The 27,564-nt window shown below is 42.2% G+C and overlaps 1 protein-coding gene across 3 annotated transcripts; it reads left to right on the top strand.

Annotated features, from left to right (window-relative positions):
- The first annotated feature begins 109 nt into the window (after positions 1-109).
- On the top strand, positions 110-27,564 carry LOC110509912 (TBC1 domain family member 10A). 3 transcript variants are annotated; one of them, XM_036968145.1, is made up of 10 exons: positions 110-860; positions 17,107-17,206; positions 17,653-17,760; positions 17,867-17,973; positions 18,085-18,199; positions 18,294-18,359; positions 18,907-19,096; positions 20,334-20,488; positions 20,746-20,824; positions 25,839-27,564. In XM_036968145.1, exons 1-10 carry the CDS (start codon positions 661-663, stop codon positions 25,889-25,891), a joined length of 1,173 nt encoding a protein of 390 aa, XP_036824040.1. In that variant the 5' UTR covers positions 110-660; the 3' UTR covers positions 25,892-27,564. The 3 variants fall into 3 exon arrangements, with proteins under 3 accessions (XP_036824040.1, XP_021446802.2, XP_021446803.2); XM_021591128.2 differs by lacking the exon at positions 25,839-27,564 and adding an exon at positions 4,222-4,282 and having other exon boundaries at positions 728-860; positions 20,746-23,467; XM_021591127.2 differs by lacking the exon at positions 25,839-27,564 and having other exon boundaries at positions 112-860; positions 20,746-23,467.

Raw genomic sequence — 27,564 nt, 5'->3', positions numbered from 1 at the left:
GTTGTTGTCTTTTTTTAAAGCAACAGGGCTGTCAGGTAGGATTTATTATCTCCCTGTCTTCGGCCCACACTCCAGCAGTTGGTGGCGGTAATGCACGTTGGATGCCAACCGCTGATAAACCCCACCGAAGAAGAAGAAGACCTGTGCCATATCTGGGTTATCATTTCTGTCTGCGCATAAAGTCTTTAGACGTGCCAGTCCTGTGAGAGATTGATTGTCATTTGATTTCAATGGTTTTATCGGGCTGAACCGTCATTAGAAGTATACCGGTTTTTGTATTTTGACTTGCGGTGCTGTTGTTGTTAAACAGCTAACGTTAGTGGCATGCTTCTCACTGGCAGTGCTAGCGGTTGGCTAACATAGCCAGCTAGCTATCTAGTTGCCATTCATTGATTCTGACTTTCTGTTTTTATTTTCGTTAACTGGTTGGCGAGCTAACGTTTATTAGCGTACTAGTTAGTCGAGATAACTAGCTAGTTGCTTTGATTAAGGCTACCTAGCAAGGTTACTGATTTAACTTTGACGATGCCATGGTCAGTTTATGACAAGATGTTGGACAACCAAAAACTAGCTACCTAGCTAAAGTTACAATTAAATAATGGGAGGTTTAGTTGACTAATTGTATTTGAAGAAGTAAGCTAGCGGGAGCTAGTGGTTTAAATGGCAAAAATAGAACCAGGCAATGGACTTAAGTCAGCAGAGTCCCGCAAAAGTTTGCGGGGCACGACAGAAAGTCTGGCACTGACAGATGGAGAAGGCAACCTCTTCGGCTCGGACTCGGAACTAAATGTCTATACCAGTGAGAGACAGACGGATAAATATGGATTTATTGGGGGTGCACAACAATATTCAGAACAATCGTAAGTATGACCCATCTATTTAGAATTTTCCATTAAAAAATGACGTCGCTTGCTCGTTCGTCTGTGGATGACAGACATGACTGTTCTAAATGGTCAAGACGTTGTCATAAGAAGTTTCTTACAGATTAGTCACTTGATTGACCCCTTGTCATCTGACTTCACACGCCACTTTACTGTTTATTTTCTAATATGCAATCCACATTTTAATCAGTAGCCTGTTATTTGTTATCCCTGGAGGCCAACATAAACATTTCTTCCTCTTGCTCAGTGTTACTTGGTCTCATAGACTAGACGTAACGTAAGTTTTTATTATGTTATCTTTGGTATGGTTACATATTTAAGACTTGACGCGAACGTCTAGTAACCCAAAGGTTGCGTGTTCGAATCTCATCACGGACAACTTTAGCATTTTAGCTAATTAACAACAATTTACTACTTTGCAACAACTTAGCATGTTAGCGAACCCATCCCCTAACCTTGACATTTTTAGCTAAGATTTTCCCTAACCTAAACCCTTTAACCCAACTTCTAATCTTAACCTTAACCCCTAGCTCATAGAGCTAGTTAGCGTTAGCCGCCAAGCTAACGTTAGCCACAACACATTGGAATTTGTAACATATTGTACATAATCTGCTTCCATGGAGACTTAACAGCCTTTGTGTTGTATGGCATTTTCCCTTTCTCATTTTGTTTACCAATGTGTGTTATGTTCGGCTGGGTACTGCTGCCTTGTAAAGTAGAGGTCGACCGATTAATCAGAATCGCCGATTAATTAGGGCCAATTTCAAGTTTTCATAACAACCGTAATCGGCATTTTTTAGCCGCCGATTACATTGCATTCCACGAGAACTGTGGCAGGCTGACTACCTGTTATGCGAGTTCAGCAAGGAGCCAAGGTAAGTTGCTAGCTAGCATTAAACTTATCTTAAAAAACAATTAATCTTCACAAAATCACTAGTTAACTACACGTGGTTGATGATATTACTAGGTAACTAGCTTGTTGTGTGGTGCCTGTTAATTTATCATCGAATCACAGCCTACTTCCCAAACGGGTGATGATTTAACAAAAGCTCATTCGCGAAAAAAAGCACAATCGTTGCACGAATGTACCTAACCATAAACATCAATGCCTTTCTTTAAAATCAATACACAGAGATATATATTTTTAAGCCTGCATATTTTGTTAAAATAAATTCATGTTAGCAGGCAATATTAACTAGGGAAATTGTCACTTCTCTTGCGTTCATTGCACGTGTAGCCGGATGGGGAATGGCTAGCTAGTTAGCGGTGGTGCGCGCTGGTAGCGTTTCAATCGGTGACGTCACTCGCTCTGAGACCTTGAAGTAGTGGTTCCCCTTGCTCTGCAAGGGCTGTGGCTTTTGTGGAGCGATGGGTAATGATGCTTCAAGGGTGACTGTTGATGTGTGCAGAGTGTCCCTGGTTCGCGCCCAGGTCGGGGCGAGGGGACGGACATAAAGTCTATTATTCTGCCCTTGAGTTGCGTTCCCATGCAAAACTAGACAGATAGCTAACAACTAAGTCTTCAATAAAACTCCCAAGGCGTGACTTTTCTTGAATATTGAATATTGAAAACGTTTATGTTGTGAAACTGCAAAATACAGAAAATAATATACTTTAGTATTCAATTCACACCGACAGTAGCTGTACATTATACATTTGAAGTTGGATAAATACAAAGCACGCGCTAAGGTACCATGCATCTGGCATGATGCCAAACCATATAGCTAATTGTTACTCATATGGTAATTGGCTCCTTTCATTACTCTAATAATGTACAACCATTTATGTAGAATAACAAAGCATATTACACTAGGAACAGTAACAAAACTACAGTATTGTATATTTTCCAATTCGTTTGCATGACGCACGAGCAAAGTAATACTGCTAACGGCATACATGAAAAGCATTGCAATTTGTGAGTAAATGCAACCAACATTGATACGTAAGCAACTCTATCAATAACAAGATTATAATCATTAGCTAAATGCTTGAATTGAACTTACAAACAAATATTTTCCAAGGCTGAAGCGTGACAAGAAATAACTACAATGAAAGACCTGCACCGTAGCGTTGTTTGTAGCTGCTTCTATGCGTGCAGAACAAATTCTCTACTTCCTGTTTGCGTAGTCTTTCTAAGTACCAGAAACATCCACTAGGGGGCAAAAAACACCATTGCACACAATGAAATAAAATAATCTGTTACCTTCTAACAGGATGGCAGCACATCTATACTGTTACACACGCAGAGTCAGGGTATATACAACAGTTTGGACCGTCTGGCTCGTTGCGAATTAGTTTGCCAGAATTTTACGTAATTATGACATTGAAGGTTGTGTAACAGCAATATTTAGACTTAGGGTTGTCACCCGTTCGATAAAATATGAAAGGGTTCTGTATTTAATTGAAAGAATAAACGTTTTGTTTTCGAAATTATAATTTACGGATTTGACCATATTAATGACCAAAGGCTCCAATTTATGTGTTTTATTATAATTAAGTCTATGATTTGACAGAGCAGTCTGACTGATCGGTGGTAGGCAGCAGCAGGCTCGTAAGCATTCATTCAAACTTTACTGCGTTTGCCAGCAGCTCTTAGCAATGCTTGATTTACAGCGCTGTTTATGATTTCAAGCCTATCAACTCCTGAGATTATGCTGGCAATACTAAAGTGCCTATCAGAACATCCGTTAGTCAAAGGTATATGAAATACAAATGGTATAGAGAGAAATAGTCGACACACCATAATAACAACAACATAACTTCTTAACTGGGAATATTGAACCACCAGCTTTCATATGTTCTGAGCAAGGAACTTTAGCTTTTTTACATGGCACATATTGCTCTTTTACTTTCTTCTCCACTGTGTTTTTGCATTATTTAAACCAAATTGAGCATATTTTATTTGAGACTAATTAGATTTGATTTATATTAAGTTAAAATAAGTGTTCATTGTTCCTTCAGTATTGTTGTAATATATAAATCAATACCGATTAATTGGCCAATTAATCGGTATCGGCTTTTTTTGTTTCCGCCAATAATCGGTTTCGGCATTGAAAAACAATACTCGCTCGACCTCTATTTTAAAGTGCTTTTGATTTATTAAAATTCTAAGTGGTGATGACTGAAATCTTTCTTGCCTACTACTTACTAAAATGACATTGCCCACTGTGTACTATCTAGAATGTACTGTTTAGTAAAAACATAGCCTAATGTAGTAAGGAACAAATATGAACATAATGCTCATCCACACTGAGAAGGCATCTAATGCGCAATCAAGCTTGTTCATCTGGTTTTCAACTGTTGTCAAATACGTGTGTGAAAAGACAATTCTCTTCCTCAGTAGCGTGTTACCTACATCTTTCAAGCAAACCATCAAAGTCCCTGTGACCAAGAACGCCAAGGTATTCTGTCTAATTGACTAAAGCCCTGTAGCACTCACATCTGTAGCCATGAAATGCTTTGAAAGACTGGTCATAACTCGCATCAACACCATCCCAGAAACCCTAGACCCACTCTAATTTGCATACCGCCCCAACAGATCTACAGATGACACAATCTCTATTGCACTCCACACTGTCTTTTCCCATCTGGACAAAAGGAACACTTATGTGACAATGCTGTTCATTGACTACAGCTCAGTGTTCAACACCATAGGGTCCTCAAGCTCATCACTACGCTAAGGAGCCTGAGACTGAACACCTGGATCCTAGATCTGACACTCCAACACACACACTACATACGCTCACACACATGCATATTGATGCCACACACACAGAGACTTGCACATAAACACACTTTCACACTCCTCAGTTACACTGCTGATACTCTATTATATATCCTGATTGCCATGTCACTTTTACCCCTACCTACATGTACAATACTGTATTACCTCAACTACCTCGTACACCTGCACGTTGACTCGTACTTGTACTCCTTGTGTATAGCCTTTTATTGTATTACTATTATATTTTTTAACTTTGCAAATATTTTTCTTACATTAAAATGGTATTTGACTGCACTGGGCCTTTAAATAACTTTCATGCAAAGAAACAACATAGAAAACCACATGTTTTAGGCTTAGTTATAGTGAAACACAAATTCTGGGCATCATTTGGACAGTTCATTACAAAAGTGATAGGTTTACTACTAAAACTTCAAAATATATCTCTTTTTGCCCCTAGCGCTTCAACTCTTAACCATTTGAAATGGTAATGTAGGAACACTTATGTCATCTCAAGGGATGGGTTCAGTATGAAATGCACTCTCTTCTAGATGTGCTGGGTGGTACCACCTCAAGGGAGGGGTTCAGTATGAAATGCACTCTCTTCTAGATGTGCTGGGTGGTACCACTTCAAGGGATGGTTTCAGTATGAAATGCACTCTCTTCTAGATGTGCTGGGTGGTACCACCTCAAGTCTTTCTATAAAAGCAGGTGAGTGTGCTTTATTTGGCACACGGACTTGGTAAGTGGACTGTGCCAATATATTTTGCTTGACGCAAAATTCAAAAGGCCAAATTCACAGTTCTTGCTTACTGCTTCATGCACATCTGAAGGCTGAGGATTGTTTATATTCGTAGCTACCAGTGAGGCTGCTGAGGGAAGAACGGCGGGTCATAATAATGTCCGGAACGGCGCAAATGGAATGGCATCAAACACCTGGAAACCATGCTTTTTGATGTATTTGATTCCACCGATTCCACTCCAGTCATTACCCGTTCTCCCCAATTAAGGTGCCACCAACCTCCTGTGGTAGCTACATCCATCGTAAAAAGAAATAGATGACAGTGGTGGTCATGTTGACTCGTTTTATGTTTTTCCAGACTGGTGGCGCAGTCCACTAATTCAATGGTTGTGAGTTCTGATCCCATTATTTACAGTATTCATCCCGTGCCCAAACACTTTTAATTCTGAAAAGTGAAGGCATACCTGCGAGAGGGGTAACCCTGGTAGTATTTAAAAATATATATATCTTTTTAACAGTGCCCAAGATCAGTCTGAGTTCCTTTGACCATTGGAAAAAGAGCTAATGTGTACTGAAATGTGGGTTGGATTGATTTGAGACACTAATCTTAATTTTCACGGTGATGATTGCACTTATTTTCCAAACACAATTCCCTAATACATGCGAGTCCACATTTTCAAGGATTTGAACTTATACCACAAGTGGCAATAGATGTGCGGTTACTGTCCAAAGCTGAATTATGTGCATCGTGAGCAAACTTGATTTATCAGAGGGTGCCAGTGGACTTCTGGTATGATTTAGTGAGAAAGTGTTGGGATCAGGTACAACTGTTTACCCACCCCTAAACTTAACATTTATGAGCAGTCTCCCCCACCCACAACTTCTCACCTGAATGCATTTTTTATTTGACTTGAAGGGGTTGGGTAAAGGCTGAAATTGGGGTCAAGAGTTACCCTTTAAAGCATACTACATTCTTGAAATGTATATAAAATGTTCTATTTTTCGAATAGAAAAGGCCATTCAATAGGGTCGAAACCCTTTTCGACATCACCAGCCGTTATTGATAAATCTATACCTTGTTTTTTAGCATATTGTATTAAAGTGAAATGTTATTGTATTTGTTTGTCTATTTTTAATATGCCCTGTTTGAAATGTATCAAGTCTGGGTAATACTTTTGCCATTCTTATTGCTTATGAGCTTTTATTATTTTGTCACAATTTATTGAAGTTATGGATCTGTAATCAGTAGAGGACTCTCCAGATTTTCCTCGTTTTAATACATGTAACTAGGAAGCACTGAATTGAGTGACGTGTATTGTCATTTGTGTAAATTGGGGCGCTACTTTGTCCCAAAATGTTAAATGAATTCTATGGGAAAGCCGTCCTTTCCTGGTGTTTTTCCTCCGCGTTAATCTTTTAACAATGTCTCTGTTTTTATTGATAATTATTTGTCTGCTGATAATTGAGTTGTTGAGTCGAAGAAGACTTTAGGATCAGATTAAAATTCCTGCATGCCCAAGAAGTCTACTATTTAGAACACAAGTATGGGTATTTATAGGTATTCGGACACGGACATTTTATTTTCTAGACTACTATGGCTTTTAGCCACTGAGTTCAACATGTGCCGCTGGTTCCCTGCAAATCAGAATACCGCCTGATGTGTCACCACTTGCTCCAAACAAACGTCTTCTGACTCTACATACAACCTATTGTGATGTGCATTTCTCTTGTGTTTAGGCCCCCTGTGAGTGGTTGACAAGCACCAGGAGTAGGAGTGGGTGGTGGGCAGAACTAGGGGAATGTTCTCAGAGCTTCCTGTTTTCTGTGTCCTTCACAGGCTGTGGCAAGTGTTCCACTGTTTTGTCTGAGGATTCATTTCCTTTGAGGAGTAGGAAGAGATCAGACGCTGATCCTCCCCCACCAATGACAGGCCCCTCCCCCTAGAGTGTCAAGATGTGATAAAAAGGATGCCACATCCCAGCACTCTGAACTGTGTATGGTATTTTGTATTTGAGAGCGATTGCTCAAAATGCTAGTATTTGGACTACACCTGTCCCTGTTTACCTAGAGCTTCCTGAGGTCACCCTCGACCTGGGATGACTGTAATCTGATAGTCTGCACTAATTCAGCCAGGCTAATGCCAATCACTGTCTGTCTGTGCTGCACTCAGCCCTTTGTACTACCTGGTATTTGTCTACCTTGTAAAGCAGGTGCTTGTGAGGCACTGCTGTTTGCACGGCATGAGTGACCCCTTGTCTTTCACTCTGGGGTTTTTATCTCCTAGTATCTGTCATGTCATATGATCTGGAGTTTGAAAGAGAATGTAGACAGGCCTAAGTGTTCGGCCCATTTTGTTAGATGTAGACTAATGACTGCGAGGCAGTCCCTAGAATGAATGTAAAAAGTCTAAACAAAGCAGACTTGTCAGAGCCTCTTAAGCGAAGAGCTTGTTAGTTTTAGCCTGTCCAAACTGTCTTTTTATTATTATTGTTAAGTCTTTTTGTTGTGCATTCTGCACCAGGCTTTTCTGGCTGTTTTGGTTTGCTCCATTGGAAGGGGAAGGGCATGTTGTTCTTTGACTAATGATGCTACGGCTACCACAGTTGCTGCCACTGTGACAGAATAGTGGTATGTGTGTTCATAGATCTGTGTATGTTCTATTGCCTTGTATGCTTGATAAGTCTGAGGTCTGTGCCTCCCCTTAGGTTTTATTTTACTTATGTAGCCTACAACACAAAACCTATTTCAAATCAAAGTTTATTTGTCACGTGCACCGAATACAACGGGTGTACACCTTACAGTGAAATGCTTACTTACAGGCTCTAACCAATGGTGCAAAGAATTTTTTTGTGTGTGTGTGTGTGTAAAGAAATAAAACAGTAAAAAGACATTTGAAAAAAAGAGTAGCAAGGCTATATACAGACACCTGTTAGTCAGGCTTATTGAGGTAGTATGTACATGTAGGTATCGTTAAAGTGACTATGCATATATGATGAACAGAGAGTAGCAGAAGTGTAGAAAGAGGGGTTGGCGGGTGGTGGGCCACAATGCAGATAGCCCGGTTAGCCAATGTGCGGGAGCACTGGTTGGTCGGGCCAATTTAGGTGGTATGTACATGAATGTATACTTAGTGACTCCATATAAGATAAACAGAGAATAGCAGCAGTGTAAAAGAGGGGTTGGGGAGGGGGCACACAATGCAAATAGTCCATTTGGTTACCTGTTCAGGAGTCTTATGGCTTGGGGGTAAAAACTATTGAGAAGCCTTTTTGTCCTAGACTTGGCACTCTGGTTCCACTTCCCATGCGGTAGTAGAGAGAACAGTCTATGACTGGGGTGGCTGGGGTCTTTGACAATTTTTAGGGCCTTCCTCTGACACCGCCTGGTGTAGAGGTCCTGGATGGCAGGCAGCTTTGCCCCAGTGATGTACTGGGGCGTACGCACTACCCTCTGAAGTGCCTTGCGTCCGGAGGCCGAGCAATTGCCGTACAAGGCAGTGATGCAACCGGTCAGGATGCTCTCGATGTTGCAGCTGTAGAACCTTTTGAGGGGTCTCAGGACCCATGCCAAATCTTTTTAGTTTCCTGAGGGGGAATGGGCTTTGTCGTGCCCTCTTCACGACTGTCTTGGTGTGTTTGGACCATTGTAGTTTGTTGTTGATGTGGACACCAAGGAATTTGAAGCTCTCAACCTGTTCCACTACAGCCACGTCGATGAAAATGGGGACATGCTCGGTGCTCCTTTTCCTGTAGTCCACAATCATCTCCTTAGTCTTGGTTACGTTGAGGGATAGGTTGTTATTCTGGCACCACCCGGCCAGGTCTCTGACCTCCTCCCTAAAGGCTGTCTTGTCGGTGATCAGGCCTACCACTGTTGTTATCAGCAAACTTAATGATGATGTTGGAGTCGTGCCTGGCCATGCAGTCGTGGGTGAACAGGGAGTTATTTTCATTCATCGCTGAGAAAAAGGAGAGGCTACATAAAATGAGAACAATGACACAGTATAATTCCAAATCTAATTTTATTTGTCACATGCTTTGTAAACCACAGGTGTAACAGTGAAATTCTTACTTAAGAGTCCTTTTCCAAGAATGCAGAGATAAAGATAAAGTATATAAAAATAGAGACACAAGGAATAAATACACAGTGAATAACAATCAAAATAACATGGCTATATACAGGGAGTACCAGTACAGAGTAGATGTGCAGGGGTAGGAGGTAATTGAGGTAGATATGTACATATAGTTAGGGGTAAAGTGATTAGTGTTGTGACTTTGGCTATGCCGGATTAAGTGATATGACATGCTATTCTATAAAATAATTTCTCCATAAATAATATTACCTGATTGAGCTAATCATGTAAATGTAAGTAACTAGAGTCGGGCACCACAAAATAATATTTATAGAGCTGTTATCTTCCGAATAAACTCTTAAAGACCAAGTAATATTTTACATCAATAGCAGTCAATATTAATCGTCATCTTAATTCAGTCTCACTTGAAAGTTGTAAATTCTTGGTTATCTGCACAAACCCTGGCTAACAAGTTGAACCAGCAATACAAAATTGGGTTTAATTATTTATTCACTAAATACCTAACTAATCACACAGAATTACACATAATTAAATCATAACTTGATTACAAATTACATCATAAAGGAAAATGTCCCTGGAGGGCGGAAAATATATGACAGCTTGTTACACAAAAGAAAAGGGGCTGGGTTTGAGTGAAAGAGCGGGAAGACTGAGGAACAAAGGGCGAAGCTGTGCTATCGTAAATACAGTCTCTTATGCATTCTAAATTACTGCCCATTTGGAAAAGGAAAATGCTATAAATATTTACTCTGAGCTGCGCTTCGGTAGGTTGGTGGTAGATGGAAGGTCGTGTTGCCCAACCGTGTCCTTTGTTCTTTTGAAGAATGTCTCTGCTGGTAAATTGAATACGTTGTAGTAATGTCATTGCGTGGTAGACAGGATACTCTGTCTGTTCCTTCCTAACCCTCATTTGCAGCGGCTGTCGCTAACTCAACGGCTAGGAGGTATTACTTCTGTAGTGAGTAAGAGTTCAAAGTTCATACCATTCGCAACCAAAGCTCACGCGGATGTTGGCTTCGTTCTGTAGTTATTATCTGAACCATTCTCACATCGGACCGTCGTCCTCACGTCCTTGGAACAGGAGGTTATATTGTCGTCGAGGGCTTATATAGGAAGGGAGAGGAGGGCGTGTTTGAAAAGTTTTATAGCCCATGTCCCTTCACAGGGGCGGGCCACTGATAGGGCTCTGCTCAATCTTATGAAAACCCAAATCTCTCTACATTTCATCCCATCACGAATAATTTCATATTCAAACATTTAAATTGAACAACAATTCAATGTTAGTCCGATAACTCGGATGTGTAGACTTTCCACTGTAGAGTTTGTCATCTTATCATTGATGAGAATGTCTCCGATGACAACCGAACTGACATCATATTCATTAAGTACCACCGCATATGTTCAATTAGTCAGATTACCAGAATATAGTTCATTTCCCCCCCACCTATAAATGGTTACTTACCTTGAGTTCAAACTACAGAGCATGTATTCAAAAGAAATGCTTAGAATATGTAAATATTTTTATTTTGTTTTAAAAGAAGGGGGATGTAATATTCATGTGTGTAAACATACTGAATTGTAATTGGATGCATTTTACCGCCATATCATACTGTGCTATGATTGGTTAAGACCACCGAAATGGTTAGGTCATGGTCGTTTGATCCTGGTTGGCGATAGGTGAACATACCGATTTATAGCTAGCTAATAAAGAGCTACGTTAAGAAATATCCTGTAGTACTGCATTTTATTATTTTGTACAAAGTGTGCAAAACAAGACATGGTGTCAGAGTAAAAGGTCTTAAAAGATGGATTTTTCTGGAATTCCTTCACCTCGAATGGACTGGGAGTCTACAAACTTACCAGATGCATGGCGTAAGTACAAACAGCATGTGGAGCTAATGTTCACGGGTCCTCTGAAGGACAGAGGAGGAGAGGAAAAATGCAGCTACTTCCTCCTCTGGATCAGTGAAAAAGGGAGAGAATTTACTACACATGTACACTTACCGAGGCTGAATCAAAAGTACTGAAAACATACTAAGATCGTTTTGAAGCCTATGTTGCGCCGAAGACCAATACGATTTTCGCTAGGTACAAATTCCATGAGAAAGTACAGGGAGCTAGCGAGTCTTTTTAACAGTTTGTGAAAGAGCTGTGTCTGCTTGTGAACGACTGTGCTTATGCAAACAAGGATGAGATGGTCAGGGACCGTATTGTATTTGGAATACACTCACCGTGAGTGAGAAACTTTTGAATGTTGGGTCTGAGGTAACGCTGGACAAAGCTATCGACATAGCCAGATCTCACGAGCTAGCACAGGCTCAGATGAAAACCATTTCGCGCGGCAGCACGAGCGCATCACGTGAACAAGCAGTGCACGCAGTCAGGCAGACATCAAAGCACACTTCCGGTGAACAGAGAGCGCGTTTTAGAATGGAGAGAGACAACTCCAAAACAGAGCAACACGGACTCAAAACGCCCCAAAACATGTGGATACAAAGTGCATGGCGAACAAGGAAATTGCCCAGCTAAAGGCAAACAGTGTACTAAATGTGGTAAATGGAATCACTTTGCAAAAGTGTGCAGAGCTTACTGTGGAAAAACAGTACACACAGTGAGTGAAGATTTAATGTCAATCAAAGAGTCAATGAATGAACTGTTTATTGATTCAGTGACACAGAAAAGTCAAATATCAGAGACAGAGCAAGCCTTTGCTGACATTGAGATCGGAACACAAGGCACAGAGCTAAAGTTCAAACTAGACACTGGTGCACAAGTAAACATTATTCCTCTGAATAAGTACCACAGCTTGACATCGGAGTGTGAGCTACAGCCCACCACGCGCAGACTGACTAGGTTATGGTGGTGAACAGCTCCCAGTAAAAGGCACATGCACTTTCAAATGCAAATACAAGGAAAGTGGCATGATGTTAGAATTTTATGTTGACATTAGAGCACCTGCAGTGCTTGGTCTTGAAACATGTTTAGACATGGACCCCATCAAGCTAGTTTTATCAGTGACAGCACTAGTATAGACAGACAATTTACTGGAGGAGTTTGCTGATGTTTTTACAGGAATAGGATTATTCCCAGGAGAATGTACCATCCACCTTGACGCAGATGCAACCCCTGTGGTCTACCCACCGAGAGAGATTCCCCTTGTTCTCCGTGCCCGTCTGAAGAAAGAGTTGGAGAGCATGGAGCAGTCTGACATAGTCACCAAGGTTACAGAACCGACTGACTGGGTAAACGCGTTAGTCTTAGTGGCGAAACCACGCACAGGCAAGCTCCGGGTGTGTCTCGACCCAAGAGACTTGAACAAGGCTATCAAATGCCCCCTTTACCAACGCTAGATGGCATCACACACAAGCTAGCGGGAGCACACTACTTCAGTGTCATGGACGCTAGATCAGGCTACTGGGCTATCAAGCTCACAGCAGAGTAATCTAAGCTCACAACATTCAACACACCGTGTAGACGCTACAAGTTCCGTTGCCTGCCTTTTGGGATTATCTCAGCCCAAGACGAGTTTCAGTGAAAGATCGCCGAAGTGTTCGAAGGCCTCGACGGAGTTGTGGCAATTGTGGACGACATCCTTGTCTATGGTCGAACCAAAGAGGAGCACGACCGAAACCTCAGCGCGATGCTGCAAAAGTCCGGCTCAACCCCGAGAAGAGCACAGTCGGCGCTACAGAGGTCAGCTACTTCGGACATCTTCTCACAGCGCCTGGAATCAAGCCAGATCCACAGAAGATCTTAGCAGTAAAAGAAATGGAGCCACCAAAGAACCGTGCAGAGCTGGAAACAGTGCTTGGCATGGTCAACTGAGGTTGGTCCAATGAGTTTCTCTGGGACAAGCAACACGGCATTGCTTTCAAGAATGTGAAAGACTTGATCACGAGAGAACCAGGACCAATACTTGCCTACTACGACCCCGACAAAGAGCTCAGACTCCAAGTGGACGCGTCGAAGTATTGACTGGGTGCAGTGCTACTGCAAGAAGGAAAGCCCATCGGCTACGTTTCGAAATCTCTCACAGACTGTGAAATCAACTACGCTCAAATCGAAAAGGAGCTCTACGCCATTCTGTTTGGATGTAAACGTTTCCATCAGTACATATATGGACGACAAGTCATTGTGGAATCCGACCAGAAGCCTCTTGAGTCAATTATGAGGAAACCACTAGCCGCAGCCCCGCCAAGGCTACAGAGAATGATCCTTCAACTACAAAAATACAACTTCACAATAACTCGCCGTCCAGGCAAAGACATCCCTGTCACAGACACACTCTCCAGGAAGTTTCTTACCTAATAAGGACAGCAGCCTCAGTGAAGGCATGGACATGCAAGTGCACACTGTGTACAGCAACTTACCAGTTAGTGACACACAACTGAAGGAGATCCAAGCAGAAACAGAAAAGGACTCACAACTCTCACAGCTGAGGAAAGTTATACAGGATGGATGGCCTGAGGAGAGGAGAAAATGTCCTCACAGCGTCTCAGAATTCTGGAACCATCGTGATGAACCATCACAGATCAACGGAATAATTTTCAAAGGAGAGAAAATCATTATTCCTTCCAGAGATTTTGACAAAGATCCATGCTGGACACATGGGCATGGAAAAGTGCAAACGGAGAGCACGGGACATTTTGTTTTGGCCCGGAATGTGCAAACAAATAGAGGACATCGTTGGTAAATGCGCCATATGTCTTGAACGACGCCCCTCAAACACCAAAGAGACGATGTTACCTCACTGTATCCCAGACCGACCTTGGCAGGTCGTGGCAACCGATCTGTTCACCTGGAACAACGAGGACTACATCGTAACAGTGAACTACTACAGCAGATACTTCGAACTCGACAAGCTTCACAGCACCACATCTGCAGCTGTGATACACAAGCTGAAAGCAGCCTTTGCCAGGCATGGCATTGTAGAGACTTTAATATCTGACAATGGGCCCTGTTACAAATCAAATTAATTTGAATCCTTCACAAAAGCATGGGAGTTCACACATGTCACCACAAGCCCACATTACCCTCAAAGTAATGACCTTGCTGAAAAATCGGTGCAGATTGCTAAATGACTCATGGACAAAGCAAAAGCAGACAGGGACCCCTACCTCAGTCTCCTTGAATACCGCAACACTCCAGTTGACGACTTCAAATCCCCTGCCCAGCTGTCGATGAGCTGTTGATGAGCCGCAGACTTCGCTAAATCCTGCAACACCACAAGAACTGTTGACTGACACAGAAGCATGCTCAGCATCATATCGCACAAGGTCAGGAAGAGAGGTCAAGTCCAGAGCTGTCCTAGACCTGTGAAATGTCAAAGGGTGTAGGCGGATCGCTGCCCTAAAAGAGTTCCAGACTGTAAACTTGTTATTGAAAGTTCACTTGAAATGCTTTGGTATTGTATTTGTTTGAAATGTTAAGATGTTATTTCTACAGTGAAAGCTGAGTTGCTGAGAATCCCTTATTTGAAAAGTAACTGTTGGATTATTGATTCAGTTGGTGTAGTATGCAATATAAATGGTCACTTACCTTGAGTTCAAACTACAGAGCATGTATTCAAAAGAAAAGCTTAGAATATGTAAACATTTTTATTTTGTTTTAAAAGAAGGGGGATGTAACATTCATGTGTGTAAACATACGGAATTGTAATTGGATGCATTTTACTGCCATATCATACTGTGCTATGATTGGTTAAGACCACCCAAATGGTTAGGTCATGGTCGTTTGAGCCTGGCTGACGATAGGTGAACATGCCCGTTATAGCTAGCTAATAAAGAGCTACGTTAAGAAATATCCTGTAGTACTGCATTTTATTATTTTGTACAAAGTGTGCAAAACAAGACATGTACAACATTAAATGTAAACTATATTTTTTTTATGACCCTTTTAAACTACTAGTTTGAATGTTTGTAGCTACCAATTTTCCCATTAAGTCACCCATATTTCTCTAGTATAGGCTACTTATCATAGTGAACGATATCAGCAAAATGCCCACGATAAGTGTTCGGTATAGTCGTTGTCAATCTTTTTCAGTTTATCGTCTCAGCTTTTGTGTGTGTTGGTGTAAGTACAGTATATTTGTGGGTAGAGTCCAGTGTGTGTGTGCATAGTCATCAAGAGTTGGTGCAAAAAAGGGTAAATGGAGGTAGATATTTAGCGGTCTTGTATAGAAGTCTTATGGCTTGGAGGTAGTGATGTGCAGTTCACGGATGAGTCGTTCTTTTTGAACGACTCTTTGCTGACTCGAGTCAAGATTAGTTTTTTCTGAGTGACTCATTCATTTAAGTCATTCACTTCACCAGCTGGCCGTAATTAATTCTGCAGCAGGATAAATACATGGTCGTCCGGCTCAGCGCCTCTGGAGACTTGCTCTGACCAGCAACTGTCTATCATGTCCGCTAGGGAAACTTGATCATGCTGCAGGCAGCATAGAGAAGAAAAATACATGTTTAGAACTGATAATTGATCGCATGGTGCAAAAATGAATGCAATTAATTATTATGATGGACACAACTTTGTAGAACCAAAACATACACAACCTCTGCTCAACAAACTTTAACTCGGTAATGAATCGTTTGGGGGGCTGCAGTTCAAACTATATTGAGCGACTCACTCTCACGGCAGTCAAGCTATGCATTCCGTGTCATTCACAATCTAGTCTGGTTGCGGCCGCAACTAGATCTCGTCTCAAATGTATCAAGAAATTATCTTATTTGTATGCCTAACAGTCAACAAATGAACATTTGTTTAAAGCACACTTTTACAAGTCAGTTACAAATGACAGATCAAATTAGCCTCTATGGTGAAGGACAAGTGAATGAGAGGCCTGTAGAATCATGACTCTTTTTCAAGTGTTTTATTAATTGTTCACTGGTAGGCAGTCCTGCGTGCTCTGGGCATTCATTTCATTTATTTGAAAATCAGTAGTTGAATGATTTAATTATTTTGATCTAACAACCTAAAAAGATCAAGGTTGGTAAAAAGAGCTGAACTTCCCATCACTACTTGGGGTAGAAGCTGTTCAGGGTCCTGCTGGTTCCAGACTTGGTGCTCCTCTGGTCGAATGATTTTAAAAAGCAACAGGAAGCAGCTTGTATTTTTGTTTTTCTTCAAGACAACTTCCTGTGTGATGGATGGCGCTTCCTGTTTGGCCCCCGGCCCTCCCTCCCTCACCTCTTGTTTCACTGTCTGTGTTGACAATCAAGTCAAATTGTATTTGTCACATTCGCCGAATACAACAGGTACCAACAACCTTACCATGAAACGCTAACAAGCCCTTAACTCTTATTTTTTTAACTGCTTTGTTGGCTAATATTTACTCAAAGTAAAAAAATGTAATCAAAAAGTAACAAAATTACATAACAGTAACGAGGCAATATACAGAGAGTACCGGTATCGTGTCAGTGTGTGGGGGTACAGGTTAGTCGGGTTAATTTGTACATGTAGGTAGGGGTAAAGTGACTGCATAGATAATAAACAGCAAGTAGCAGCAGTGTAAAACAAAGGGGTGTGGGGTCGATGTAAAAAGTCTGGTTGCCCATTTGACTACCTTTTTTCTTTTCATGTCTAAAGTAATAAAATCCTGAGTGTTTGTTTAGAGAGACAGATGTATGTCTCTGTAGTGTGACCCTGGGTCGGTCTGTCTTCCTGACTCCCACAGAGCTGAAAACATCCCTCCTGAGGTGCTGAGGCAGAGGGAGGCCAAATGGCTGGACATGCTCAACAACTGGGACAAGTGGATGGCAAAGAGACACAAGAAGGTAAGTCAGTCAAACACTGGCTGATCTACACAAATCCCATTGCTGACGATAACAGCAAATTCCTGTGTTGGTCTTTTCTAGAAGCATGTTAAGGTAGCCTTGCAAGCTGTCATGTGTCACCCCTTTTACTCCTGTTGACTGACTGCTTTGGATACTACAGTATGTACCTGTCAGGTCACATTCCAGTCACCACAGCCCACCTGTTTTGCAATGTGTAACTCAGCTCATTTATTATTACACACACAGTGTACACAAACCAGCCTGGAGAAAAGTCCTTAGGTCATGAACTGTAGAAGGAAAGTCATTGAAAACATACTTGAACAACCTGTCCCCCTTGCTTGATATTTTAATATATTACACTGATGGAATTCCTGTGATTTTTAAACTGATCTGACCGTGCATGATAATGAGTGGCTGTAACCGTAGCACTAACTCCCTATCCCCAGATGAAGCTGCGCTGTCAGAAGGGCATACCCCCCTCTCTGAGAGGCCGGGCGTGGCTCTACCTGTCTGGAGGAAAGGTGAAGAGGGAGCAGCACAAGGGCAAATTTGAGGTTACTCACTACCGTCCACCGTTAATACCAGTTTGTCTCACACACACACACACACTTATAATTTTACACATAGTGTAGCATGTAAATAGCTGTGTTTGTTTTTAAGGAGCTGGACAGCCAGGCAGGAGACCCTAAGTGGGTGGATGTGATAGAGAGGGACCTCCACAGACAGTTCCCCTTCCATGAGATGTTTGTGGCAAGAGGAGGCCATGGGTAAGCAATGTGAATGGGACATTGTTTGTCATCGTTTCTGTTGGTGTTACTTGTGCCTTTGTCTCAGTATTTTTCAGTAACTGAATTGTGCTTACTACCGTATGTATTTAGTCAGCAGGACCTCTACCGTGTCCTGAAGGCCTATACTCTGCACCGGCCAGAGGAGGGTTACTGCCAGGCCCAGGCTCCCATTGCTGCTGTGCTGCTAATGCACATGCCTGCTGAGGTGAGCCTGCACAGACACACACATACTGTTACTCACACCACAATATTTTCTGATAATGTTGCATGTTTAATTTAAGTTTGTGCTTTATTGACAGGATGCATTCTGGGGTCTGGTCCAGATCTGTGAGAAGTACCTTCCCGGATACTACAGTGCAGGGCTGGTAAGATGCACGTTACTTCAAACTACATACACATTCTCTCTCCTTCACTCATACTTATACTCTAAAAGAACACATTGACACAAAAATACAATGACCCAAGATCATGTGCTTTAGAGAATTTGCTGACTGTTGGCTGTGACAGGGTGAGGTCTTTTACTAGGGTTTAAAGATCAGGCATATGGGATACAGTTAATTGGGTTAACTCAAAGAACTTACCTGTCACTAAAATCAAATGAAACATTCATTCAGCATGTTTATCATCGTCAGGAACACCCGTGTCTTGGAGAAGAAAAGCTGTACAATTTTAGGTGACAATCATGTTGAAATGCAGGCTTGCAGTACATATTATTGGGCCAGCTCTCTAGCTGGCATGGCTGCTGTCATTGCATACCTGTAGCTTGTTGTCTGTGACCGTGACATGCTAATGACATAAAACCCTGAGTGAGCGGGTGACCAGACAATGTGGTCCAGATAATGCAACTATTAGATTTAACAGAGGAAGGAGTCTGCTCTCCTTTCTGACTGTTGTTCCTGGGTGCTCCTGTAGGAGGCGATCCAGCTGGATGGAGAGATCCTGTTTACTCTGCTGAAGCGGGTGTCTCCTCTGGCTCACCGCCACCTGAAGAAGCACAAGCTGGACCCCATCCTGTACATGACGGAGTGGTTCATGTGTGCCTTCTCCAGAACCCTGCCCTGGGTCTCCGTGCTGCGCGTCTGGGACATGTTCCTCTGTGAGGGTGAGAGAGACATTCCACACATTAAATGATGTCTACATGAGCGCACTCTGAGAGGCATGCTCTTTTGACAGACACAAACATACACACGCTGCATGTCATCATTACATACCCTACCGTTCAAAAGTTTGGGGTCACTTAGAAATGTCCTTGTTTTTGAAAGAAAAACACTTTTTTTTTTTTTTTGTCCATCTTAAAATAACATCAAATTGATCAGAAATACAGTGTAGGCATTGTTAATGTTGTAAATGACTATTGTAGCTGGAAACGGCTGATTTTTTTATGGAATATCTATCAGCAAACATCACTCCTGTGTTCCAATGGCACATTGTGTTAGCTAATCCAAGTTTATCATTTTAAAAGGCTAATTCATCATTAAAAGACCCTTTTGCAATTATGTTAGCTCAGCTTAAAACTGTTCTGATTTACAGAAGTAATAAAACTGGCCTTCTTTAGACTAGTTGAGTATCTGGAGCATCAGCATTTGTATATTAGATTACAGGCTCAAAATGGCTAGAAACAAAGAACTTTCTTCTGAAACTTGTCAGTCTATTGTTGTTCTAAGAAATGAAGGCTATTCCATGTGAGAAATTGCCATCTGCCGTTTCCAGCTAGTCATTTACAACATTAACAATTTCTAAACTGTATTTCTGATCAATGTATTGTTTTAATGGACAAAACATGTGCTTTTCTTTTAAAAAAAAGGACATTTCTCAGTGACCCCAATCTTTTGAACGGTAGGGTACATCATAGACACATTGAAACATACAAAGGAACACACACACCTGTCTCAGGAGTGTTACTCAGTTTTTCACAATTCCTAACATTTAATCCTAGTAAAAATTCCCTGTTTTAGGTCAGTTAGGATCAAGCACTTTATTTTAAGAATGTGAAATGTCAGAATAATAGTAGAGAATTTTATTTATTTAAGCTTTTTTATTTCTTTCATCACATGCCCATAAACTAAGCATGTGTTTAGTGAGTCTGCGGTAGGAATGACCAGGGATGTTCTCTTGATAAGTATGTGAATTAGACCATTTTCTTGTCCTGCAAAGCATGTAACGAGTACTTTTTGAGTGTCAGGAATGTAGTGAAGTAAAAGTTGTCATAAATATAACTTGTAAAGTACAGATACCCTAAAACTACTTCAGTAGTTTTTTAAAAGTAAAAGTAAAGTATATAAAAGTATATTTTTACTTAAGCACATTACACCACTGCTGTCTGGTGTGTGTTCGTCCAGGAGTGAAGATCATCTTCCGGGTGGGCCTGGTGTTGTTGAAGTGCATGTTGGGCTCCCAGGACAAGCTGAAGACGTGTCAGGGCCAGTATGAGACTATGGAGCTGCTAAAGACCATAGATACACGCTACATGCAGGAGGGGTTTCTAGTGCGGGAGGTACAACCACCCACAGCCATATTTATAGAACAGAAACATCAATTACTGGAGAATGCTCTGTGTCATGTTTTTTTAGTCACTTTAAGAATAGCTGAGAATGACGAGACTGTCATGGCCACATTGCATGCTAAGGGTTGTGGTGTAAACTGAAAAAAATACCCTGCTGCCACCTAGTGATACTTTAATAAAACACTATTACAGTCACGATTTCCAGACCAGACCACTGGTTAACCACTACTCCTTATGCTCTGTCCCAGATTCTAGAGCTGCCGGTGTCAGAGCGGGACATTGAGAAGGAGCACCTGGCATCAGTGCGGCGCTGGAAGGAGACCCGGGGTGAGTTGCACTGCAAGTCCCTTCCCAGGATGCACGGCGCCAAGGCCATCATGGCTGCCGAGCCGCCCAGTCGCCAAGACTTGAGACAGAACCCCACCATCATAGTTGAGTCGCCCCTGGCAACCAAGAGCAATGGGGAGGACAAGGAAAGGAAAAATACCAAAGAGCAGAAGAATGGGAAGAAAAACAGCTCTCCGACCCCAGTGGCAGCCTACCTTGAACCCAGCGAGCCCTCCCCCCTCCTCAAAGACGCAGCCCTGCTTGGCTCCAATCAGAGCCTGAGCAGCGCAGAGTATGACACCTACCTGTAGCGGGTACGGATAGCCATGACACCTACCTGTAGCGGGTACGGATAGCCATGACACCCACCTGTAGCGGGTACGGATAGCCATGACACCTACCTGTAGCGGGTACGGATAGCCATGACACCTACCTGTAGCGGGTACGGATAGCCATGACACCTACCTGTAGCGGGTACGGATAGCCATGACACCTACCTGTAGCGGGTACGGATAGCCATGACACCTACCTGTAGCGGGTACGGATAGCCATGACACCTACCTGTAGCGGGTACGGATAGCCATGACACCTACCTGTAGCGGGTACGGATAGCCATGACACCTACCTGTAGCGGGTACGGATAGCCATGACACCTACCTGTAGCGGGTACGGATAGCCATGACACCTACCTGTAGCGGGTACGGATAGCCATGACACCTACCTGTAGCGGGTACGGATAGCCATGACACCTACCTGTAGCGGGTACGGATAGCCATGACACCTACCTGTAGCGGGTACGGATAGCCATGACACCTACCTGTAGCGGGTACGGATAGCCATGACACCTACCTGTAGCGGGTACGGATAGCCATGACACCTACCTGTAGCGGGTACGGATAGCCATGACACCTACCTGTAGCGGGTACGGATAGCCATGACACCTACCTGTAGCGGGTACGGATAGCCATGACACCTACCTGTAGCGGGTACGGATAGCCATGACACCTACCTGTAGCGGGTACGGATAGCCATGACACCTACCTGTAGCGGGTACGGATAGCCATGACACCTACCTGTAGCGGGTACGGATAGCCATGACACCTACCTGTAGCGGGTACGGATAGCCATGACACCTACCTGTAGCAGGTAGATGTCAACACTTGTTTACTGCTCACTGACTCCATATCCCTAGTATACCTTTACCCTCTGACCCATCCCCACCTCTGCCCTGACGATCAGGTCCCACACCTCTTGACTGACCCTTTCCATTATAGCCATTTGCATCCATAGCAAAACACTAAAACAATTGGAAGCTTCTGGCATAGACCAAGTAGTAGTTGTTTTTCCTCACACATATGCGAGATGACAATTCAATCAGTTGGGAGAGTGCAGCACTAACCTTCGTTTAGTTGGCCATACGGGTATACATGCACTTGGGCTGAGGGTAGATTGAGCTCAGTGGCAGGCTGTGTAATCATATCAGTTCATTATCTCAATATTTTCTCACTGAAGAAGTCTTAGACTGAGTCAATATCAGATGACATAACTATGAAGTCTGCTTAGCCAAGAGTTCTGGATCTGGAGGCTGGACCACTGCCTATTTACGTATTCCACCTAATATATACATATACACTACATTGCCAACACACACCGATCCAGCATTGTTAGATTTAGTTCTCAGTCACAGGGAATGTCAATTAAATTGTAATCCCAGCAGAATATTTTGACTCACATAGGTTGCCAACATACTGTATAAAGATGAATGCTATTGTCATTCACTCATTGGCGCATCCTTTCTCTCTGGTTGTAGTGGATGTTGATGAACACTAGAGGGCTCTGTGGGGCATTTTCCTGCCCTAACCAATGAAAGAACTTGATTGACTGGTTGAGGGAAAATCAATCATCTCTATATCATCGTCATAGTTTTAAATGAAGGAAATTAACATTTGCTGGACAATTCCTGTCACTAGACCAAAGCTTGACTTATAGTATGTGTTGTAAGAGCCATGTTGTCTGAATTATTCCTGAGTGTGTTTTTGATTCTTTGCTGAGCTCCAGAGAACAGAGTGTGTGTGTGTGATCATGCAGTGGGAGAAACATGGTAGAATGCCAGTCGATAGACCACTCCTATCATACTCAGCCATGTCGATTTCATCTAGCCATTTTGATGAGAAGTATATGCTATTTGTGTATAGCTGTTTATTAACTCTGCACAATTTCTTTGTAAACAATCATCTATGTTTCACATAAATGTGTGTCACGGTCAAATATTTTCCTGTAGATAAGATTACACCTGCTGAAATTGACGTTTCTGAAGGGAAGAACTGGGTAAAAAAAATATTGTACATTTTTGTATGGTAAAAGGATGATTTACATAAAAATTGCTGTAGATTTTCACACTTGCACATAGCGTAGTATAAAATGTAATATACTATAGATTTTATATTTGTCTAAGATGAAGCACTTTGTCCCTGGTCAATCCCTTTAAGAATAGAATGAACAATAACATTTTGTTTGTCTTCTCTAAAATTGTCCGTGTGTGTGTGTGTGTATATACACTGAACAAAAATGTAAACACAACATGTGAAGTGTTGGTTTCATGAGCTGAAATAAAAAATCTCTGAAATTTTCCATACGCACAAAATGCTTATGTCTCAAATTTTTTTGCACAAATTTGCTAACATCCCTTTTAGTGAGCATTTTTCCTTTGCCAAAATAATCCATCCACCTGACAGTGGCATATTAAGAAGTTGATTAAACCGCATGATCATTACACAGGTACACCTTGTGCTGGGGACAATAAAAGGCCACTTTTAAAATGTGCAGTTTTGTCACACAACACAATGCCACTATTGTCAAGTTTTGAGGGAGCGTACAATTGGCATGCTGACTGCAGGAATGTCCACCAGAGCTGTTGCCATAGAATTGAATGTTCATTTCTCTACCATAAGCTGCATCCAATGTCGTTTTGGAGAATATGGCAGTATGTCCAATTGGCCTCAACCACAGACCATGTGTAACCATGCCGCCCAAGACCTCCACGTCTGGCTTTATCTGCGGGATCCTCGGGGGGGGGGGGGGTATTTTATCTAATAAAGCCCCTGTGTAGGGAAAAGCTAATAATGGTTGGCTGGGACTGGCTGCCAAGTGGGTGGGCCTAATCCCACCCATGGCTGCACCCCTGCACAGTCATGTTAAATCAATAGATTAGGGCCTAATGAATACATTTATTTCCTTATGTACTGTCAGTAAAATCTTTCTAATTGTCACTAGTTACATTTAGATTTTTGTTTAGTGTACTGTGCATTTGGAAAGTATTATGAGCACTTCCCTTTTTCCACATTTTGTTACGTTACAGCCTTATTCTAAAATTCTAAGATTTTTTTTCTTCTCATCAGTTCACACAGAATACTCCATAACGACAAAGCGAAAACAGGTTTTTCAATTTTTTTGCAAATGTATTAAAAATAAAAAACATACCTTATTCACAATTATTCAGACCCTTTGCTATGAGATGTGAATTTGAGTTCAAGTGCATCCTGTTTCCATTAATCATCCATGAGATGTTTCTACAACTTGATTAGAGTTTACCTGTGGTAAATTAAATTGATTGGACATAATTTGGAAAGGCACACACCTGTCTATATACAGGTCCCACAGTTGACAGTTCATGTCAGAGAAAAGTCCAAGCCATTCGGTTGAAGCGTCACGTCTGGAGGAAACCTGGCACCATCCCTACGGTGAAGCATGGTGGTGGCAGTGTCATGCTGTGGAGATGTTTTTCAGCAGCAGGGACTTGGAGACTAGTCAGGATCGAGAGAAAGATGAACAGAGCAAAGTACAGAGAGATCTTTGATGAAAACCTGCTCAGGACCTCAGCCTCGGCGAAGGTTCACCTTCCAACAGGACAATGACCCTAAGCATACAGCCAAGAGTGGCTTTGGGACAAGTCTCAAAGTCCTTGAGTGGCCCAGCCAGAGCCCGGACTTGAACCTGATCGAACATTTCTGGAGAGACCTGAAAATAGCTGTGCAGCAACGCTCCCCATCCAACCTGACAGAGCTTGAGAGGATCTGTAAAGAAGAATGGGAGGAACTCCCCAAATACAGGTGTGCCACGCTTGTAGTGCCATACCCAAGAAGACTTGAGGCTGTAATCGCTGCCAAAGATGCTCCTACAAAGTACTGAGTAAAGGGCCTTACTTATGTAAATGTGATATTTAAGTTTTTTAAAGTTTTTTTATCGCTTTTTCTTTGTCATTATGGGGTATTTATTGTGTGTAGATTGATGAGGGGGAAACTATTTTAATCCATTTTAAAAGAAGGCTGAAACGTAACAAAATGTGGAAAAAGTCAAGGAGTCTGAACACTTTACGAATATATATATATATATATATATATATTAGTGGGAAATCTATATCCACCTGAGTTCTGACACATTTGACCAACAATCTGACACAATAGAAGGTGGAATGTGCAGAAGGGTATCTCAGCTCTTTAAATATTGGTGTGTACATTGAGCTTTGTTAAACAGGAAATCCTAGCATGGGTCTAATCCTACTCAAATGTGATACTGATCCTGGGTCTTGATCCTGGGTCATATTTCTACAACCACGTTAAGTGTGCATGTATTTTTGGGGAACGTATACGGTACGTACAGTACGTATGGGAAAGCAGTTATAGATTAAGCACATTTGGGAGATTCTCTGTTGCTGGAACTTCATCTGTAAGAAGAATTGTCAATGTTTGGAACCTAAATTCTAACAAATGAGGCATTATGTTGGTCTCATTTTAGGTTATACTTAGGAGGAACCAGAAGAATATAGCTATCAACGTTCCACATGGCCATGAGTGATGATGAAGAGATAGTAAAGGCACTCTCCATTTTAGTTTTGTTATTAGACTACATCTCCTTGTATCTACCAGCTGTGTATGAACCAAGCCACTCGCCTTTACATGAATAAAATGTGATATTCTTGGACTAATCAGTTATGTCTGTTTCTCGTTCAATATAGTAAAACATTTGGTGCAAAAGATACTGATGGCAGAACAGAAGATGACTGGATAGAGGGTAATGTGATCTCCGTATACTCCCCCAATCATCCAACCACCCTCGCATACGCACATAAACGCACTTCCTTGAACACCTGTTTCTCTGGGTCTTTCAGCTCTGAGCGGTATTTGCATCTCAAAGACGGTAGATTCCCACGACACGCCTCGCCCCAACTATTTCCCATCACCCGTTAATGGATGTGCAGGGCCTGTAAAATGTGCAACGGCCAAACAATAAGGATAGCCTTGTTCCTCACTGTGATGCTTTTATCTAGACAGTCATAATTACCAGAAAAGGCCGTTTCACACTCTGTCCGACATCCTACTAATTGCCCTGAGGCCAGGTTATTCTCTTCAACATAATTTGCATCTAAACATACTGTACCAAACATTTTTTGGGGACTTTCATGTTTCTGTCTCCCTGCCATAGATGCACTGAAACTTAACATAATACATTTTAGGGCCTCTGTGGATTGCTTCTTCCATTTATTATTTTTTATTATGAACAAATTCTTATTTACAATAACAGCCTACCCCGGCCGAATTGTGCACCGCCCTATGGGACACCCAATCACAGTCGGATGTGATACAGCCTGGATTCAAACCAGGTACTGCAGTGACACCTCTTGCACTGAGATGCAGTGTCTTAGAACACTGCGCCACTCGGGAGCCCAACAGTTCACCGTTGAGATGAAGGAGAATATGTATTTACTATGCCCCAAGGGAAAGGAGAGAGGGATCCTCACTTCAACAGACAGACAGAAGACAAGATGATATGAATTTCAGATCAGATGATGGAGTACGTTTCTTTCTCTTTCCTCTGTGTTTGGCATTGATAAGCCGCCCTCAAACCCACCATCATTGTGTCTAACAATCAGAGAATACCAGTCATTGGAAGCTATTGCATGGTTTCTCTTGTCTCCTTTTGGCCTTTCTCCTGATTACTGGGGTAAACAATGCATGTCCTTCTGCTCTCCACCTCTCTCCTCTGTTGCTCAGGGACATTCAGACAGGGGCCCAGATTACAGGGAGTGTAATTGGAGAACAGTGAATAGCATCAGAGCTGATCTGTGGAGGACAAGAAACGACCCAGACATTCCTCTAGAACCAACCCAACTTACAGGACATACTGTAACAGAGTAGGTCACTGTAACCACTAGCCGTTCGACTACCGAGCGCCTCCCTGTTTCATCTATTGCTTCTCATTGGACCCTATGATCACTCGGCTACACAGCTGATGCCTGTTGGACTGTTCATCAACACGGTACTTCATTTTGTTTATCTGTTGGCTCCAGCCTCGAACCCAGGCCCTGCTTGTAGCTAACTGACCCTCTCTGCCCATTCATCGCCATGTTGTCTCACCCGTTGTTGTCTTAGCTCTCCCAATCAACACCTGTGATTGCTTTATGCCTTTCTCTAATGTCAATATGCCTTGTATATTGTTGTTTAGGGCAGCTCTCATTGTTTAATTTTACTGCGGAGCCCCTAGTCCTGCTCAACATGGCTTAGATAGCCCCCTTGTCCCAGCCCCCCACACATGTGGAGACCGCACCTAGCTTAACTGGCGCCTCCAGAGATGCAACCTCTCTCATCGTCACTCAATGCCTAGGTTTACCCCCACTGTACTCGCACCCTACCATACCCTTGTCTATACACTATGCCCTGAATCTATTCTACCACGCCCAGAAA

Source organism: Oncorhynchus mykiss, chromosome Y (genome assembly GCF_013265735.2).
Source record: "Oncorhynchus mykiss isolate Arlee chromosome Y, USDA_OmykA_1.1, whole genome shotgun sequence".
Taxonomy (NCBI): domain Eukaryota; kingdom Metazoa; phylum Chordata; class Actinopteri; order Salmoniformes; family Salmonidae; genus Oncorhynchus; species Oncorhynchus mykiss.
This window is presented reverse-complemented; position numbering and strand designations above follow the sequence as displayed.